We start from the raw sequence: 17,265 nt of genomic DNA, 5'->3' as shown, positions 1-17,265 counted from the left end.
ACATGAGAGCTAAGTAGCTGAAGATGGCTCTGCTTCTGAACCAACAGGTCAGACAAGCATAGCACCAGGGTGCTTAACTGGACTATATCACGACTGACTTAATTTTTCTAATTAGAGATAGAAGTACGATCCAATCATTTAGAGACGTCTGATGGGTTCAGAAGTAAGCTCTGCGTCGGGTTTGGATCTTGTAGCCAATCACGTTCACACGCCTACATCAGATGTTTCAATACTTAGCAATTTTGTGAGAAAATACATGTAATTTGTCACTCAAATAAAACTAGCCCAGGAGAGATTAGGTACCCCAAGCCTGTCACTGTTATGCAATGGTTGTTCTAGAAAGTTCTTGTTCCAGGTCTACTTTACATGAGAGAAGGGAGTGATCTTTAGCAGAGTGGAAGTCAAGACTGGTTATAACAGCGTGGGGTACATAACTCAGCTCGTTTGGGTTTGAGTCTAGAACTCTCCAATAATGCTTCAGTTCTGTAACTGAACACATTCAAATGAAGTCATTTCTGGCATAGTTTTCAACTTGGCTTTAACTTCTTTTTGACTGGAACACAGATGGGAGTGACAGGGTTATTAGGAGGATCATCAATAGTGTGATTTAAATTTAAACAAGGAAAATCTTAAGAACAAAAAAGCCTTATATAGATATGTGCCAGCAGCCGCCATGAGAAGCGAAGACTGGCTTTATTTTTCTAGTTAGAATGCAATTTGAGGGTGGGTTTAAAGTGTAGGGAGTCTCATTGCCAGCATCAGGCTTTTTGGTAACTGGTTTCGACAGCACATGATTTATAATCCAGTCTCTAGCACACCATTGCTTTCATATTAGAAATACATATATCTTTATTTTAAAAGAAAACCACGTATTTTCTCAGACGCCATTTATTCTTTTTTTAATGCTCTGTGTCCTGAAAATTAAAAAAAAAAAATCCTTGCCAATGCATGGGTGACAGCTTATTACAATGAACCCTGTGGGAATCTGTCATTTGACTGTAACTGAATGGCAGTTCACGGGGCTCTCTACCTACCAACCAGAAAAGTTTAGTAAGCTTATTCACTCAGTTCCATGATTTGGGTGTGTCCCCGCAAGTTCGTGTGTCAGAGCTAGTGGATGAACCAATGCTTCTCATGGAGTTAAACTCTCTTCTCTCCACATGTGGGTGCTTTTGGCATGGAGCCATTACCAGATAAAGCTACCCAGCACTGGATTTCCTAAGCTCCACAACTGCAAGACAAAATAAACCTTTTCAAGTTGTCTAGTTTCCGGCATTCTGCTACAGGAACAGAAAATGGACGAAGACAGAAACTCTTATTGTAATTGATGACACAATCCAGCCCTGCCCTGTGAAGTACGTATACAATTTAAGACCTTCTCTGGCTATGGAAAGCATTTATGCACTCCAACATGCCAGAGGCTGGTGCGATATCAATCAGCGATTCTCTGATATTCTGGAAGAACAAAAACTGCATCGTCGCAAGGATACTGCACTAAACATCTTACAGAGAAACCCTATGGTACATTACCATCCGGTTCACTTCCTCCTCTGTGACCACCTTTGGGCTCATGGGTGGCAAGACTTTGCTCTGCAGTCCTGAGATCACTTTGGCCATCCTCCGATGCACAGCCCCCATGGACTCCTCGAGCCTTTTATTTGTCGGTTTGAAATATTTTCTTTGTACACCTAAGGATAAAGGGGGTGGATTCAGAGCAGATATCTGTTACTTCCTGCATACAGGTCACACGATGTTTTAACATGTTATGGCATTTTGCCTGGATATATATCTGTGTACCATATCCACGCAGCACCCACAGGGGCCAAAGCAGGGCCTTGGATCCCCGATGGTTATTAGCTACCATGTAGGTACTGGATCTGAACCTGAGTCCTCTAGAAGAACAGCTGTTGTTCCTAACCACTGAGCCATCTCTCTCCAGCTTCAGCTCATACATTATTTATAGCTTTTTCATACATGGGCAAGCTTAGAAAATCGTGTTTACAACTGTATGTCCAATGCTTGGAATAAAAGCACATTAAACAAGGGGTTGTATTCCATTTGAGCAGACGTGTTCTTACTCATTTTAGGATAATTCTGGACTTTTCAGCTCAGGAAGGACATGCACACAAGGTGCTCCCTCAGTTTACCACGTTTAACTTCCAAACAAGACGAACAGATGCTGCTCACTAAGAACCCTGTGTCGCCTGCTGCTTGACTAAGTTGAAAATACCCCCTAATGAGAATCAACCCTACCAAGAGATCAAATATGAGGCTTCCAATCTCCAAGGCTGGACAGAGACAGACAAGGAAAGGAAAGGAAAGGAAAGGAAAGGAAAGGAAAGGAAAGGAAAGGAAAGGAAAGGAAAGGAAAGGAAAGGAAAAGGGAAAGGGAAAGGGAAAGGGAAAGGGAAAGGGAAAAGGAAAAGGAAAAGGAAAAGGAAAAGGAAAAGGAAAAGGAAAAGGAAAGGAAAGGAAAAAAGGAAAAGGGAAGGGAAGGGAAAAGGAAAGGAAAAAAACAGTAGCAGACCAGGAGACAAGAGGGAGAAAAGGAAGGTTCTGGTAAAGATTTAAATTTTATAGTCATAAGTCCCTAAGCACACACCATCTCCAAATCTACGTACTATAACCCCTCTCCCTTTGTCTTCACAACTTTGGGGAAGTCAGCATGGCTCTTGTGATCACTATGTATGTCCCAGGTGTGCTTGTCAAAAAGATCCTCTGCCATCTTGAGCAAGCCGCATGTGATCACTCAGTTCTTTGATGGATTCTGCCTGCATATTCAGCAATGAGTCTCAGAGTCACACACTCGGAACTTTTTATGTGGGTAGCCAGCTTGTGTGTCAGTCAAGAAGTCTAATGTAGTCACTAGACTTTCTTAGAGTAACTTATTAACTAAGACAACAGTGCGGCATCATCTTCCCTCCCCCGAGTTTGTTTCTTTGTTTGTTTATTTATTAGTTCTAACACTTTTACACAGCCTATGTGACATGCTTTTTTTTCCCAAACAAAATAAAACAAAACATAAAAATAATGGCTCTGCTCTAAACAAATTATAGTCAAAATAAATGAAGATCTCAAAATGACATCAGTTGCATTTGTCTTCAGTCCTGGCATTGTGGGGATGCCAGGCAGCAGCCAGTTATGATGACAAGTGATAGATGCAAAGTAATTGCCTAACTCATTAGTGTTTTTTTCTCATCTCTTAAAGGAAATCAGGACGGGGTCAAACATGTTCATGGCAGTCTAAGAGAGCAGCTGTGCTGTCTGGATCCATATTTTCACCCATAAAAAAGCTGGTAGTTATTAAAATTCTGAAGCCCCTGTCAGAAAAGATTTTATTCTTTCTGGTCTCTGCCCTTCAAGTCTGCCTCTGAGTGATTTTGTGCAATCATTATATATCTCTTACATGATGTTATTTTTTTTTATGTGACTGCTCGAGACAACTTCAACACTACTCAGTTCTATTCTTTTGATATGTTTGCTTTTGGGCCTTTGATGGAATCATTTCTACTATGTCTCCTTCAGTCGCCCAAACCATCTTTATCTCCAGGTGCCCAGAGTCAGAGGTCTCCTGGATTTTAAGTGTCAGAGAGCAGCTCTTCATGTCAGTGAGGTCCATGACAGGTAAGGGAGATGGCAGTGGTTCTGAGAAGGAGTCAGAGCAAGTGCTGTGTGACTAGGGGAAGGGTGAGCAGTCAGGGAAGCCCCTCACAGTTTTTAAAAAGCAAGCCAAAGATTTTACGTGAAGCGAGCTCTTAAATTGTTGAGGCTACAGAAAAATATTTGATCATGGAAAGATCCAGGGAAGCTTGCAGGCAGGATCCCTTCTGTATTAATCAGGGTTCTCTAAAGGATCAGTACTGGATATACATACATACATACATACACACACACATATACATATACATATACATATATATACATACATATATATTCATACATACATATTCATACATGCATATATTAATATATACACACATGTACATATATACACATATACATACATGCATACATATATTCATACATACATATGCATATTCATACATGCATATATATTAATATACATACATGCACATATATACATACATGCATACATATACATATTCATACATATGTTCATGCATATATATTTATACATACACACAAGAGATTTATTAGATGAAATGAAGTTGAAGACTCGAGACCAAGTATACAGACATTTTTTAAGAAAGTAAACAGAACAGAAGTTAAGAATGGAAGAGGAAACAGAAAGCAAGGTGTAGCCTAAGATCATCAAGTGCTGTATTCATCATAGGTGGGCATCGAACTGGCCAGTCGGTATGAAGGAGTATTATGGGAAGCCTATAAGACATCAGTCGGTAATATCTGTTTCCTGGCATTTCTGTATTTGTGTTACTTCTCTCTTTGAACACAAGCTATGCTTAGGCACTTCTGAAAACATAATATAGTCTAAGTGGTGGGATGCTATTCTGAGGTTAGGTTATAAAACACTGTAGATCCATCTTGGTACCCTCTGGTGTGTTCTCTCTCTGTGTCTCTCTGTGTCTCTCTGTCTCTGTCTCTCTGTCTCTCTCTCTCTTTTCTTCACTCCCTCACGTCTTCTCTCTTTTTCTATCTCTGACTCTCTCTGTGTGTCTCTGTCTCTCTGTCTTTCTGTCTTTGGCTCTGTCTCCCATGCCCTCCGATCACCAGCTGCCATATTGTTGGGTAGTCCAGAAACCTTCATACAGTGAACACTGTACGCCTGCAGCAACGTGTGACTGTGCTTTAAATGGGTCTTCTGAGGCCCACTGGCAGATGCTGAATGAGTCGAAAATGGTTTCTAGACAGAGTTGAAGCCAGGTAGCTACATTCCCGGAGCTGTATGAGAGGGGCCCAGAGAGGAGGCATCCAGGCGTGACCCACTCAAATTCTTAAGATGGGAACTGAGGAAAATAAATAACCTCTGTGGTAAACTACTACCAGGGTGCTTTGTTATGTAGCCATAGCTAAATAATAGAGACATTATAAAGGATTTAATATAAAGGGAACCACTGGCGCGTAAAGGCTTGTGGTCTGCTCAGCTCTCCCAGGAAGCTCCGTCGTGCAGGTAATAAACCTTTCATATTTTCTTATTGGTCCATGAATGTCTTTCACTAGCCTGAACATCCTTCAGGCTTTATTCAGTGAGGAGCATTCTGGTTTTGAGAGGTAACATTACCAGAAGCAATAAAAAAGCAGGGATACCATAGTGAGATCTAACACTGTAGACACTCATTGTTTATTACAAGTCGGGATTACATCTCTCCCTTAAGAGTGGAATGTATTTAAATGATTAAATCAAACAAAAAGAAAACTCATATAGTGCTAAAAGCCATGCTTCATACTTAAAGATGTAATGAAGATGATAATAGTTATGAAATAATGCAAAAACATCTATCAATAAAAGCAGAAATCACAGGAGATGTCCAGAGACATATAAGCACAAATTACAGTTTTTTGGTACTCCACTTGCAGGAAAAAGTGTGTTAGCTGGACAAACTATAAGTGGTATTTATCAGATTTGAACAATATAATTTGTTAGTTTCGGGGACGCATACCAAATGATACATCTCAATGATATAAAATATCCTCTTTCAACGGCAAAGGAAACAGTTGCAAAAAATTTGATCATATGTTAGGGAATAAAAATGGCGGTAGGTTATAAATAAATAAATGCTCCAGTTATAGAGTGATAAAACTAGAAATTAAAACCAAGTCTCAGAAAAATTGAAACCTTTCTGTTGGATGTGTTCGTTCCCACCTTCAGTCCCAGTTCACAGGGAGCTGAGGTGAGGAGAGCACTGTGGGTGTTACACAGTGAACTCCAGGCCAAACTGGGTCACAACAAAAGAGAACAAATAAAACCCTCTCATTAATGAACAGCAAGAACTAAGATTATGGAAGAAACTAACCTATCATTTCTGCTTACACAATTGTAGTAATGAAGTTAAAATGGTGTTATGAAATACACCACAAAATTAAATGTTATGGCTCCAAAAATCTAAATTTACATATTATGTATTTGTATTACTAATATGACCAACACTATATATATATATATATCCCAATATATATTCTATATATTGGGTTTTATGTATATGCATGTACATGTGCCCAGCACTCCTATTCAAGAAATCTGTCTGAATGATATATTGATTAAAATATGAGACCGTATACAAAACAATGATTCTGGTGATCTACAGAGAGATTTGCAGGTCACAGAAGAGCAGTCAGGAGAGAAGCCTGCATAGAACATATTCTCATTGTAGACTTTTGAGCCGTGAAAAGGTTTTACATATCAGTGAGAAACAAGAGAGGGGAAAATCAATTCTTAAAAACTGAAAACAAACCAAAAGCAAACGAACCTTTCTGTATATCAAGCTGGTGTTACAAACTCAAGAGAAAACAACTCTGGCTGACCTAAGAATTATCTCTGGATTGTTCTATTTTCCTTGAGATTTGCCAGGAAAACATAGAAGGCAACACAGAAATCTTACCATCCACCCAATGGCGTGTTTATTGTTATTAGTAATATTTTAAAAATAAGTGTTTTATGTCTGTCAGCATTTTTTGGAACCAAGTTATCTCAGCATAAAAACAACAAATTGTAATAAAGTTCTTATATTAGATAGCTCTATATCTCTTCATATAAAAATATTTTGAGTGCTGAGGACAAAGTTCAGAGCACATGTATGCTAAACATATATTACAGCCCTGAGTTAATGACCAGTCCTGGAGAGCCCATTGGCTTACGTTCTTTCATACTGAAAGCCCATGGTAGCTTTCCCTTCTTAATAAGCTGCCCACTGGAGCAACAGAACACCAGCAGAAATGACAGTCCACAGACTGAGATTGTGAAATGCTATTAAATGCCTCCAAAAGGACCCATTGCTTCTAGGAGAAACGGTTCATTTGAGGTTGGAAACACATACAGTGAGATGAACCTCGAACATTCTATCCTACAGTATCCATGCGGGGAAACTACCAAAGGCTGCCAGGATGGTGTCAAAGAGGCAGGAGCAATCTTAAACCGGGGAAGACTCAAACGCAGGCAGATTACTCCACACCACCACTGATAAGCTCCTGCTAACAGAAGCCCAGACCTACTTCTAACTAAGCTTAGGACTCTCCAGCCAGGCAGCCTGAGAGGGGGCGGGGTGGGGAATGGACGAGACCTCCTATAAGAATGCAAATTAGGCCAAATTCAGAATATAGGAAAAGTTAAGGGAAAACAAGAGCAGCTTAGTCAAGTAGTAAATGGCTTTAGGAGAGAAGGAGAAGGGGCGGGAGAGCTAGAAGTTGACAGCCTTTAACCAACTAAGTGCAAGGATGAACCTTGGGAGCTTAGGGGCCCCAAATAAATAATAAAGGGGAAGAGCCATTACTGTTCGGTGAATTAAGTATTTTTGGTTTTTTAACTAATTACGACCTCATCAAACCGTATCCAATCTCAAAGCTTAGTGGTCCTGCTGGCATTAGTACTTACTATTTATGTCAACAAACTTAAAATATGCTTTAAAACTTGTTAGATAAATTATAAGGTGGTCGCCCTGATCGTAAGGAAGATGTTCTCTATTAGCGATATTTAGGGAAAGTTTGTAGGTAAACAGGACTCGTGTCTGGGTTTGACCTTAAAACACTCCAGAAAAAAAAAAAGTGTGTTTATATATGTGCTTGTGTGTGTGTGTGTGTGTGTGTGTGTGTGTGTGTGTGTGTGTGAGACAGACAGACAGAGAGAGAGAGAGAGAGAGAGAGAGAGAGAGAGATATGAAATAAAAATTGGGAATGTTGTCAATAGGGAAGTTGGCTCATAATATACTTTTTCATATGTGCATGTTTTCAATTTATTTATAAGTAAAAATAGCAATAAGAATGACGTCTTGGTCACAGTTCTATTGCTGGAAGAGATACCATGACCAAGGCAGCTCTTATAAAAGAAAGCATTTAAACGGAGGCTGGCTTACAGTTTCATAGGCTTAGTTCATTGTCATCATGGAGGGAACATGGCCACATACAGGCAGGTGCTGGGGCAGTAGCTGGGAGCTACATCATGATCTATGGGGGAGGGGAAGAGAGAGAGAGAGAGAGAGAGAGAGAGAGAAGGAGGGAGGCAGAGGGAGAAAGACTGACTTTAAAGCCCACTCCCAGTGACACACTTCCTTTGACAACACCTCCTAATCCTTCTAATCCTTTCAAAAACTGTCACTCCCTAGTGACTAAGCATTCAAATACGTGAACCTGTGGGAGCCAGAATTATTCAAATCACCACACAAGGGGAAATGGCTCAGTCACCGAAGTGTGTGCTGCAAACATGGGGCCTGAGTTTAATTAATCTCCAGAAACCACATAAAAACAAACAAACAAACAAACAAACAAACAAATAACAGGCTCACAACTGTAACCCCAGTGCTGTGCAGGTGAAGACAGGTGGATCAAGTGAAAACAAGTTATGCAATCCTAACGCAGGATGGCATGGCCCAGAGGAAACATCCCCATTCTAAAGAAGCGTTAGGGCTATAGCAAGAGAAAGCTGGACCCAAAGAAAAACCAAATGCCACAGAGCAAACTCCAAACCCTGCTCTGCATCTGGTATCTGAGGCCGTGGTGGCATCGATTGGGTTCCATCGTTATTTCCAGCCTTTCTCCTGGATCTGCCCTTCTCGGTGCTCTCCTCAGCTGCTGAGCACCAATGGCTTTCTGGGACCTTGGTGCAAGCCTATATGACATCCTAACTCTCCCATGCTGTATGCCTATGAAAGCACATGCATGACACGGGCGGATTCTGCTGCCGGATCAAGGTGTAGTCAAGCCCTGTTCTAGCACACAAGTGGCTTCTGTTTGCCTTCCTGGCTAAGCCTGGGGAAATGGCTCTGTCGGTGGTTGCATTTTTGTAGGGAAACCCTTCCACAGCATTTCCAATTCAGACCATCCCTTCAAACGAATTCTCTCTTTTTTTACAAGTTGGGAGCTTCCACAGATGTGGTTTTAACGTCAAGGCAGCTTTCCTATTGTCTCAGCCATCAGAGTTCTCTTTAATTCCACTGATCTCTTTACAGATTCCGGCTGCCTTTTCTACACCTACCTTATTTACAACTTTAAACTCACATGCTAAACGGCCCATTTTTTCGATACCTTTCTGCCGAGTCACTGTAGGTTTGACTGTGAGCAATGAGGAGTAACCACATCACGGCCTGGATGTTCTACCGTCTGGAAATCTCCACCAATCAACTCAGCCTCACAAAAGATCTCATGATGTGGGCAGAATAAAGTCAAATATTTTATGCCAGGATGTTACATAAATTTCTCTAGCACAGTTTCTAATAACTCTTTGTTCCCCTGTGAAACTCCATGAGTCGGGCCAGCACAGCCCACGTTTCTCTCAGAATTCTGGTCTTCTCAACTCCTTCCCAATGGCCTATTAATCTCCACTCTGGCATCCCAGGGCTTCTCTAGACTATACAGCTCCAGACTCTCCACATGACCCGAGAACCACGTGGTCAGGTTTATCTCAGCAACAGCCCTACTACTTAGTACTTTTTATATGAGTTTCTTTTGTCATTTATTTGTGCTGTTGCTGTTACCAAGACCTGATAAGAAACATCTTATAAAAAGGCAGACAGGCAGCCATATTTTGGTTCATAGTCTAAAGGGATGCAGTCCATCATGATTGGGAAGGCATGGCCGTGGGGCAGCCTGCAACTGTGCATGGGAGAGTGTGAGATAGATGCGTAAATGGTGTTGGCAGCCAAGAAAGCAGAGAGGGGCTTTGGGTATCTACTTGCTTTTTCTCCTTCATTCCCTTTTTGAAAAGCTCAGTCCAGGGTCATGTCCCATGGAGTTGTATAAGCCATGCTAAAAGTAGGTCTTCCCTCTTCAGTAAATTCTCTCTCAAAACATCTTCACAGACATGCCCTAGGTGAATCTGAATCTGGTAATTAACCAGGAAAATACTTTTATATCGGATCAATTATTTTCTTTCATAGCCATATTCCCATCTACTTAGCAAACTTCAAGTCATCCTATAAAAGCCACCTCCAAAGATCTCAGGAAGAAAGTCTTTCCTTGGTAGATTTAAGGAGTGCAAATTGATCTGTCCTGCATATACTTCCATTATTGCAGGCACTAAATGAAATGACTAACTGCACTGTATTGAGTTTATTTGCTTATGGATGTGTCTGTGGCTCTGGAATATATGCTCCTTGACTATGGGGACCACATAATGCTGGCATCTAGAAGGGATTCAGTAGATAACTGTCCCGCTGGATGGGTATTAAACTGTACCCACTCAAAGAATTTTCATGAAGCTCAGACATCTCTCAGAGTAAACATTTCAGCCTTTTGCTTTGTCTTTCTTCCTTTTTTTTTTAAAGATATATTTTATTTTATGTATGTGAGTACACTTGTCCTGTCACTGTCTTCAGACACACCAGAAGAGGGCATCAGATTTCATTATAGATGGTTGTGAGCCACCATGTGTTGCTGGGAATTGAACTCAGGACCTTTGGAAGAGCAGTCAGTGCTCTTAGCCACTGAGCCATCTCTCCAGCCCATGCTTTGTCTTTCTTAACTTAAATGTCAACTTTCGACTTCTAGCATTTCTGCCTAACAGAGTTCGGGTTGAGTCACTTTCTGTGACTTAATAACTTCTTTTTGGAGACTAATGAAGAGATGGGGAAATGTATTCCCAACTAACCCTTAGGGACCGGGACTTGGAATTTTCCACTGGCCCTCTGCCTCTGTATACTTGTGCCACTGGATTCTGTTTTTTTGTGATGGTTGAGAATAGATGATGCTCTTAAGCACAAAATCCATTTTCTATAGGGCATTATATTCTCTTCGCTCCTAGGAACTCGTGAAGGAGTCCAGTCTACAGAGTTCAAGATCAGAGTGGATGGCTGCCAGGGAAAGCAGGCCTTCATGATGTGTATTATTAAATTGGTGAATGTCTCCAGATGCTACACGGCTGTGTGCTTGTCACATTAATAACCATCATGATCCCCGTGATCACGCCTCCATCCGTCATCTCTGTGACGACTCTTTCGTCCTAACTGCCTCGGAATGCATTGCCTTCTGCCTTTCCTTTATCGTCCTTCGTTTCCAAACCCCTTATCTTCTCAGAAAAAGCGAAACAGAAAATGGTACATTTGCTCCCAAATTAAATCTCAGAAATGTTAAAATATCCCTTCTAGCCAGTGAGAAATATATGAAGTGTAAACAAATTTGAAACATCTTTGGTGTCAAGCACTGCATTTCACATTTATATTATATTTCACTAGCCCACACCCTTTTAGCACATTTTAACAAACAGAAGCTTTGATGGGCAAAAATGCTTTTCCCTGGTTAGAAGTTATTTTTTTTCTTTTCAGAAAAGAAAAAAAAAAAAAAAACTATTACCAATAATAAACCAAACTCCTGATGAAATCTTATTTTTACTAGGCCCAAAGTTTCCAGAGTCCTTAAACCTGGCAGGTAATCTCCTTGGACCCTGGAAAAGACAATGCCAATGGAGTCTACTTTGATAGCTACTAGCTGCCACATATCAGGCTGCTCCCAGACATGGGACAAAACAACACTGCTAATGTGACTCTTAACTGGGTTTTTCACTGATGCCCAAGTCTCAGTGATCTAAAACGTTTTGTAGAAGTTTGGCTGGGTGATTTTGACATGGGTTCTCTTGTGGTGCTGTGGACGGCTCTAAGGCTGAATAATCTGAAGGCTTCACTGGGTTTGGAAAATCCAAGATGGCTCACTCATAAGGCTAGAAAGTCAGGCCTGGATGGACATCAATACAAGACAGCAACCCCATCTCTCACGGACCTCCCATTGGGACTGCTCAAGTGTCCCCCAAAGCATAGAGACTGGCTAGAACCAAAGGAAGCAATGTAAGAGGACACAGAGAAGCATAAATATAATCTCATTTTCAATCCAAACATTACACAATTATTTACACATCAACTGGTCACGCAGATGATACCATTTCAGTGCGGGAAGACCCCATCTGTACATAAATATCAGGATCCAGGGTAAAGAGCACCATCTTGGAAACGACCTTTCTACTTCAGGTAGTTATCGAAAAAGATTAAATGTGATAGCATCTGTAAAGTACTCTTTTCCCAGAACGTGGCATATAATTGTTCTTGATCTATCATTGTTATGCATCTTGGTTAAAACCAAAACAGCAAGAAGAAGAAAATCTAAAGGGAAGAAAATTTTGTTCAATTGGTCTTGCTTGCTGGACATAAATGTGACACATGCTCACACACCTTCAGCCTCTGCTTCTACAGGGGTGGGGGCGGGAGCTATTCCACAGTGGGATGTGATGCTGAATACTGGTGGCAGGAAAGTGTCACGCAGAAAATACTGAAGTCAATACAACATGACTTCTGTTAAGAGTTGGGTGTTCTTTGGCCACTCACTGAGTAAAAAGATTAACTTCCACTTTATAATCCCGATTCATCTCCAGCTATTCTACCATCTCTAAAGCTGCTTTGCTTCTTGGTTTTCTATCAGTTTGATCTCTTTAAAATTGGATTATTTCTCATGTTACCAGTTTCATGTTGGCCTCTGCTCTGTTCCCCTTGAAATATTTCTTGAAAACAACGTATCTCTGCAGGATGTGTGACTTCTTGCATCTCGGGTGGATCAAAGAGAGAGCTTTCAGAAAGAATCCTCTCATTTGACCCACGTGGGAGAAAAGTGAGATTCGGATAGACAAGAAAAAGCAACTTTTCCAAGGTCAAATTACAGAGAAGAAGTGCTTTTTTCATAGGACAATATCAAGTGTTGAAAACTTGTTCAAACTGTACAAACTTCTAAACCTGACCCAGTGGGAAAGTCAAACAGCAAACTAGAAGTCACACAGGAAGACAGTAACTACAGGAAAGACAGGAAAGAAACTGCCAAGCATGCTTTCTGTGCTGTGAGCATCATTTAAAAATTCTGTGTTTTCTTAAATTAACTGCACAAGGTAGTCTGCACAAGTTTCATTCTTGTGTTTTCATTTTATGCATATAATTTAATGGTAATACCACAACTATAAGAAATACAGTTCTGGGGCTGGGCAGAACTCAGCCCATGAAGTACCCGTAGCATGATCATGAGGATCTGTGTTTGGGTCCCAGCAGCTGTGTAAAAGCCAGGCACAGTGGTGGGTACCTGGGAAGGGAGCAGCACCTAATACACCGAGGGCTTACGTTGAATAAAAATCTTGGGGAGAAAGACTCTACCTGTCCTTCAGACTGACTTTCTGACCGGGCATGCCGATTTTCTCCTGCCATTGGCACTTTTGGTTTTCAGACTTTCAAATGTACACTGGAATTGATCCCACTGGCTGCCCAGTATTCAGCTTCCAAGTCACACCTTCTTAGACTTTCGGTTTGTAGGGGGCAAATTTCGGGACACCTACGCTTCTACAGTTCCCGATGCCTGCTCTATAGGAGGGAATGCTTGCCTGTGCTGTAAATATGGCTCAAACCCAATGCTGCAGAAGCCATAGGCCCTAGAGAAGGACATATTAATGCTGCTCTCCAAAATGGCCATATTGTCAAACTGCCTTCTAAATATTTATGTTTATATCCATAAGAGGCACTTCTTATTACAGTGTTAATGGTTAATGCAGAGATGTGTTTCAGTTCAGAAGGTCAAAACTAATTGATTATGTGTTCAGCCATTAATGGAACATCTATATCAACCCCCATCTTCACCCCAAGGCTCGAGGAAACTTTTTTGAGTAGGGAGTAGAAAGAATGTAAGAGATGGTGGGTGGGGAAGAGCTCTATGCAGCGCTGCCTGGACATAGCATGACTATTGCACACAAGGACTGGACATAGCATGACTATTGCACACACGGACTCAGAGCAGCTCTAGTTAACCTGCAAAAGGTGACACCAGTTAACAATCCCAGCCTGGATGGAAGAGGGCATTCCAAGGCCCCACCCCTCAGTGAGGAGCTATGGGCAGCTGACTGCAGCTAGGGAGGGAAGGGCCACTTTTCATGTGGGTAGGTTCTCTACACCTCTGCGGATGAACTCATACACATATGGCATCGCTGGGTGGACTCAGTGGGTATAAGTCAACAAGGACTTGCAGTTTGGGGGCAAATGTAGTGGGGTTTGAGGGAGAAGTGAGGGGCAGACATTGTCAATAGACGTTGTACATATATACAGCATGTACAAAGAATAGAGCTAAAACTACAAAATTTTAAAGACATAAACAAAAATATTATTAAAAAAAGAAAAAGACCTCACAAATTCACAACCCAATAATGATTACGTTACAGGGGTTGGGACTGAATAACAGTCACACAGAGTGAGAAACAAAACACTGCAATGCCTCGTCTGGATGCCAAGCTCTTTCTACCAACCACAGGAAAGCTCGCTCCTGCAGTGTCTGCTCTTTTGTGATTTAAACATCCATCCCTGAGCATCATAGTTGAGCCTGGTGCTTAATATTTGAAAGGATGGAATTACCCAGTGTGCATACTTCCGTGTCTGTGTCTAGCTTCTGCACCTAATTCGTGTGTGTGTGTGTGTGTGTGTGTGTGTGTGTTGGATGCAGTTAGACTGTATTCACTGTAAGTTACATGTAATTGTCCACTGTAATTTGCCCATGCATTCTACCACTGGTTGGCATTTGGGTGGTTTCCAACATAACAGATTACAATGCCATACACATCTCTCCACAAACAAAGACAAGAGAGGAAAGGAGCTGTCAGGTCAGAACATGCGTGTAAGCCAGTGTTGTACATATGGGCACAGTTACACACACCATTCATCTATTCTTTGCCTTGTGAATATTAGAGGCCATTTACATCATTGTTATTGAAAATCAAATCTGCCACAAAGAAGACATATTGAAACTACCATTCGCGGACACTCAAAATTCTCTGGATCCAAATAGTAAACCAGTGCTAGCTTCTTCATTTCTTACCATCAACGGCAGATACAAAGACTATCATCTGCCAGGTTAGCAATAACCATTTCTTACTGCTTTACATTTATTTCTTTATTTTCTGTGCATGTACGCTGCATACGTGTATATCACATGTGGCATTCAGAGAACAACTTGCAGGAACTAGTTCTCTTCTTCCATCATGTGAGGATTAAATTTGAGTTGTCAGGCTTGGAAAAAACAAGTGTTTTTCCCCTCCAAGCCATCTTGCTGGCCCTGGCCTAATATTTCTTAATGGCTTTGAGAAAAAAAAAAATCTAAGCAAAGGTATCTTAATTTCCCTTTCCCAATACTTGCATTGGTCCTTCATTAAACTAGTCTCTTTTGCATCTAGTTGCTGTGTTCTTTCTTGTAATTGGTAGAACTTCCCAACCTGAGGGGAAATATCTCCTCACATGCTGAAATGAGTTTATAATGATTTTCTTTACTCTGCTTTTGCTTGGGTTCAAAATTTCATTCTCAGTTGAAATACTGTTTAGCGGCTTTTAAAGATTGTGTTGGAAGGCTGTATATGCACGTACTCGTGTGCGTGTGTGTGCATGTGTGTGCATGCATGTTTGTGCATGGAGAGGCTAAAAGGCATTGGGTGTCTTTCTCCTCAGCTCTCCACTGAACTTTCTGACACAGAGTCTTTTTCTGAGCTAGCGTGCCAGCCATCATACCCAAAGTAGTGAACTGCTAGTTCAGAGGAAGACCTTGACCTGCTACCCCAAGCAAGTTGAAGTTGATGATCAATTAGGAGAAAATAAGCTTATACCTTATTGGAACTATATGCAATTCCAAGGTCAATCAACCTGTGTTAAGGGTGCCAGGTGCATCTTAAAATGACTAGAAACCTGGAACTTGGGAGAAATTAAGTATCTGCATTACATGACCTGGAACTGTTACTCCTACACATGAGTTCTTCTGTTTTTATAAAGCCTACATCCAAATGGAACGAGCATACAGAGGGTGCTTGCAGACAGTCACAGGGGTTCAAAGATTTCTGGTCTTTGGGATGGGTACGTTCAAGTTCACCAACTGTGTGAGCCTAGAGAGAAATGGTTCATTTCCAGATTCTAAAGACCAAAAAGCTCATACATTTTACGTACGTTTTTCTCAAAGAACTCACAACTCAACTTGTGAACATTATTAAAAAGTGATCTTGTCATACCCCCTCACCCCCCACAAATGCCTGACAATCAGAATTCCTTCCATGGAATGTATTTCAGAAGACTGTGTGTGCACAGAAGAGTCACTCTTTGACCCTGCCTGTGGCTCCCACTGACATCATCAGAGAAAGAGACCAGTGCTTTCATCAGCCCTCCCCAGCCACTGGGGTTGTCAGTCACAATTCCCAGAAGCAAGTGAACAGCAAGCCCATTTGACCCTCCTCTATTGAGTGCCTTCCGCTCATCTCTGGCGGGTACATCCCCGCTAACAGCTACTTGGTAAATGTAGCGTTTCTACCCTTTATTAAAATGTCAAATGCAATTCTTTTAATTCATATTGGATGGCTGTCACAGCAGAGTTCAGTAATGAAAACCAGTGACAGAGATTGGTTACTCGCTGTAACGCTGTATTCAAGTTGTCTGGCAGGCAAGAAGGCTGTTTTTCTTCTGTTATTAGGCTATTGAATACTGAGTAAGAAATTCTTATTGTGGCTCCTTCATGAGGTTTGGCTAGATTGATCCCATTTGGAAAGCATGAAAAATATTTGTATCCGTTCTATGTCCCTAGCAAGAACAACAATGAGATACCTTGAATTTAAAGGAAACTTTGATTCCCAGTAATGGTGTATATATAACCCATTAGCTGTCCCAACCACCCATATGAACACAAATCAAATGCTCCCAGTGAAAAACCACATCACCCAAAAGCATTAAAGAGCTGTCAAGAGAGGAAAGCAACTGCCAGACCAAACTCCAAGGGAACCAAGCACTATAGAAGGAGACAAAAGTACTGGAACATTACACCAATTTGTGCTCTTGGGGTACTTGATAATCCAGAAACACACACACACTACAAAGATAATAAAACTAAATCTTGGGGGTGGGGGGAACAGATTGCTTCCAAAGGGGCAGTTTGAAAAAGGAAAAAGACAAAAAGGCCTGTCATTCTTGTAATTTTAGAAGCAGCAAAATGTCTTTTAAAATCAAGGGCAAATTCAAGATAGTTTGAGGCAAGGGTCTAGGAAGTCTCAGCCTAACAGCCCCTCACTGAAGGAAAATCTAACGGAAGGAAAGTGACCTCAAATGAAAAACCCATGATGGAGGAAGAAATAGAGGGAGGCGTTGGTGTGGGGGTGGGGCTTTG

General features: G+C 41.2%; 1 protein-coding gene across 2 annotated transcripts in view; it reads right to left on the bottom strand.

The window, feature by feature from the left end:
- Hydin (HYDIN axonemal central pair apparatus protein) overlaps positions 1-17,265 on the bottom strand; it is a 360,278-nt gene that overhangs the window by 327,293 nt on the left and 15,720 nt on the right. For both annotated transcript variants that reach the window (XM_076915883.1, XM_076915885.1), the window contains exon 2: positions 1,531-1,688. In XM_076915883.1, coding sequence (XP_076771998.1) covers positions 1,531-1,688 — 158 coding nt within the window. The remainder of the gene's footprint in view (positions 1-1,530; positions 1,689-17,265) is intronic.

Source organism: Arvicanthis niloticus, chromosome 18 (genome assembly GCF_011762505.2).
Source record: "Arvicanthis niloticus isolate mArvNil1 chromosome 18, mArvNil1.pat.X, whole genome shotgun sequence".
In the NCBI taxonomy this organism is placed as follows: Eukaryota; Metazoa; Chordata; class Mammalia; order Rodentia; family Muridae; genus Arvicanthis; species Arvicanthis niloticus.
This window is presented reverse-complemented; position numbering and strand designations above follow the sequence as displayed.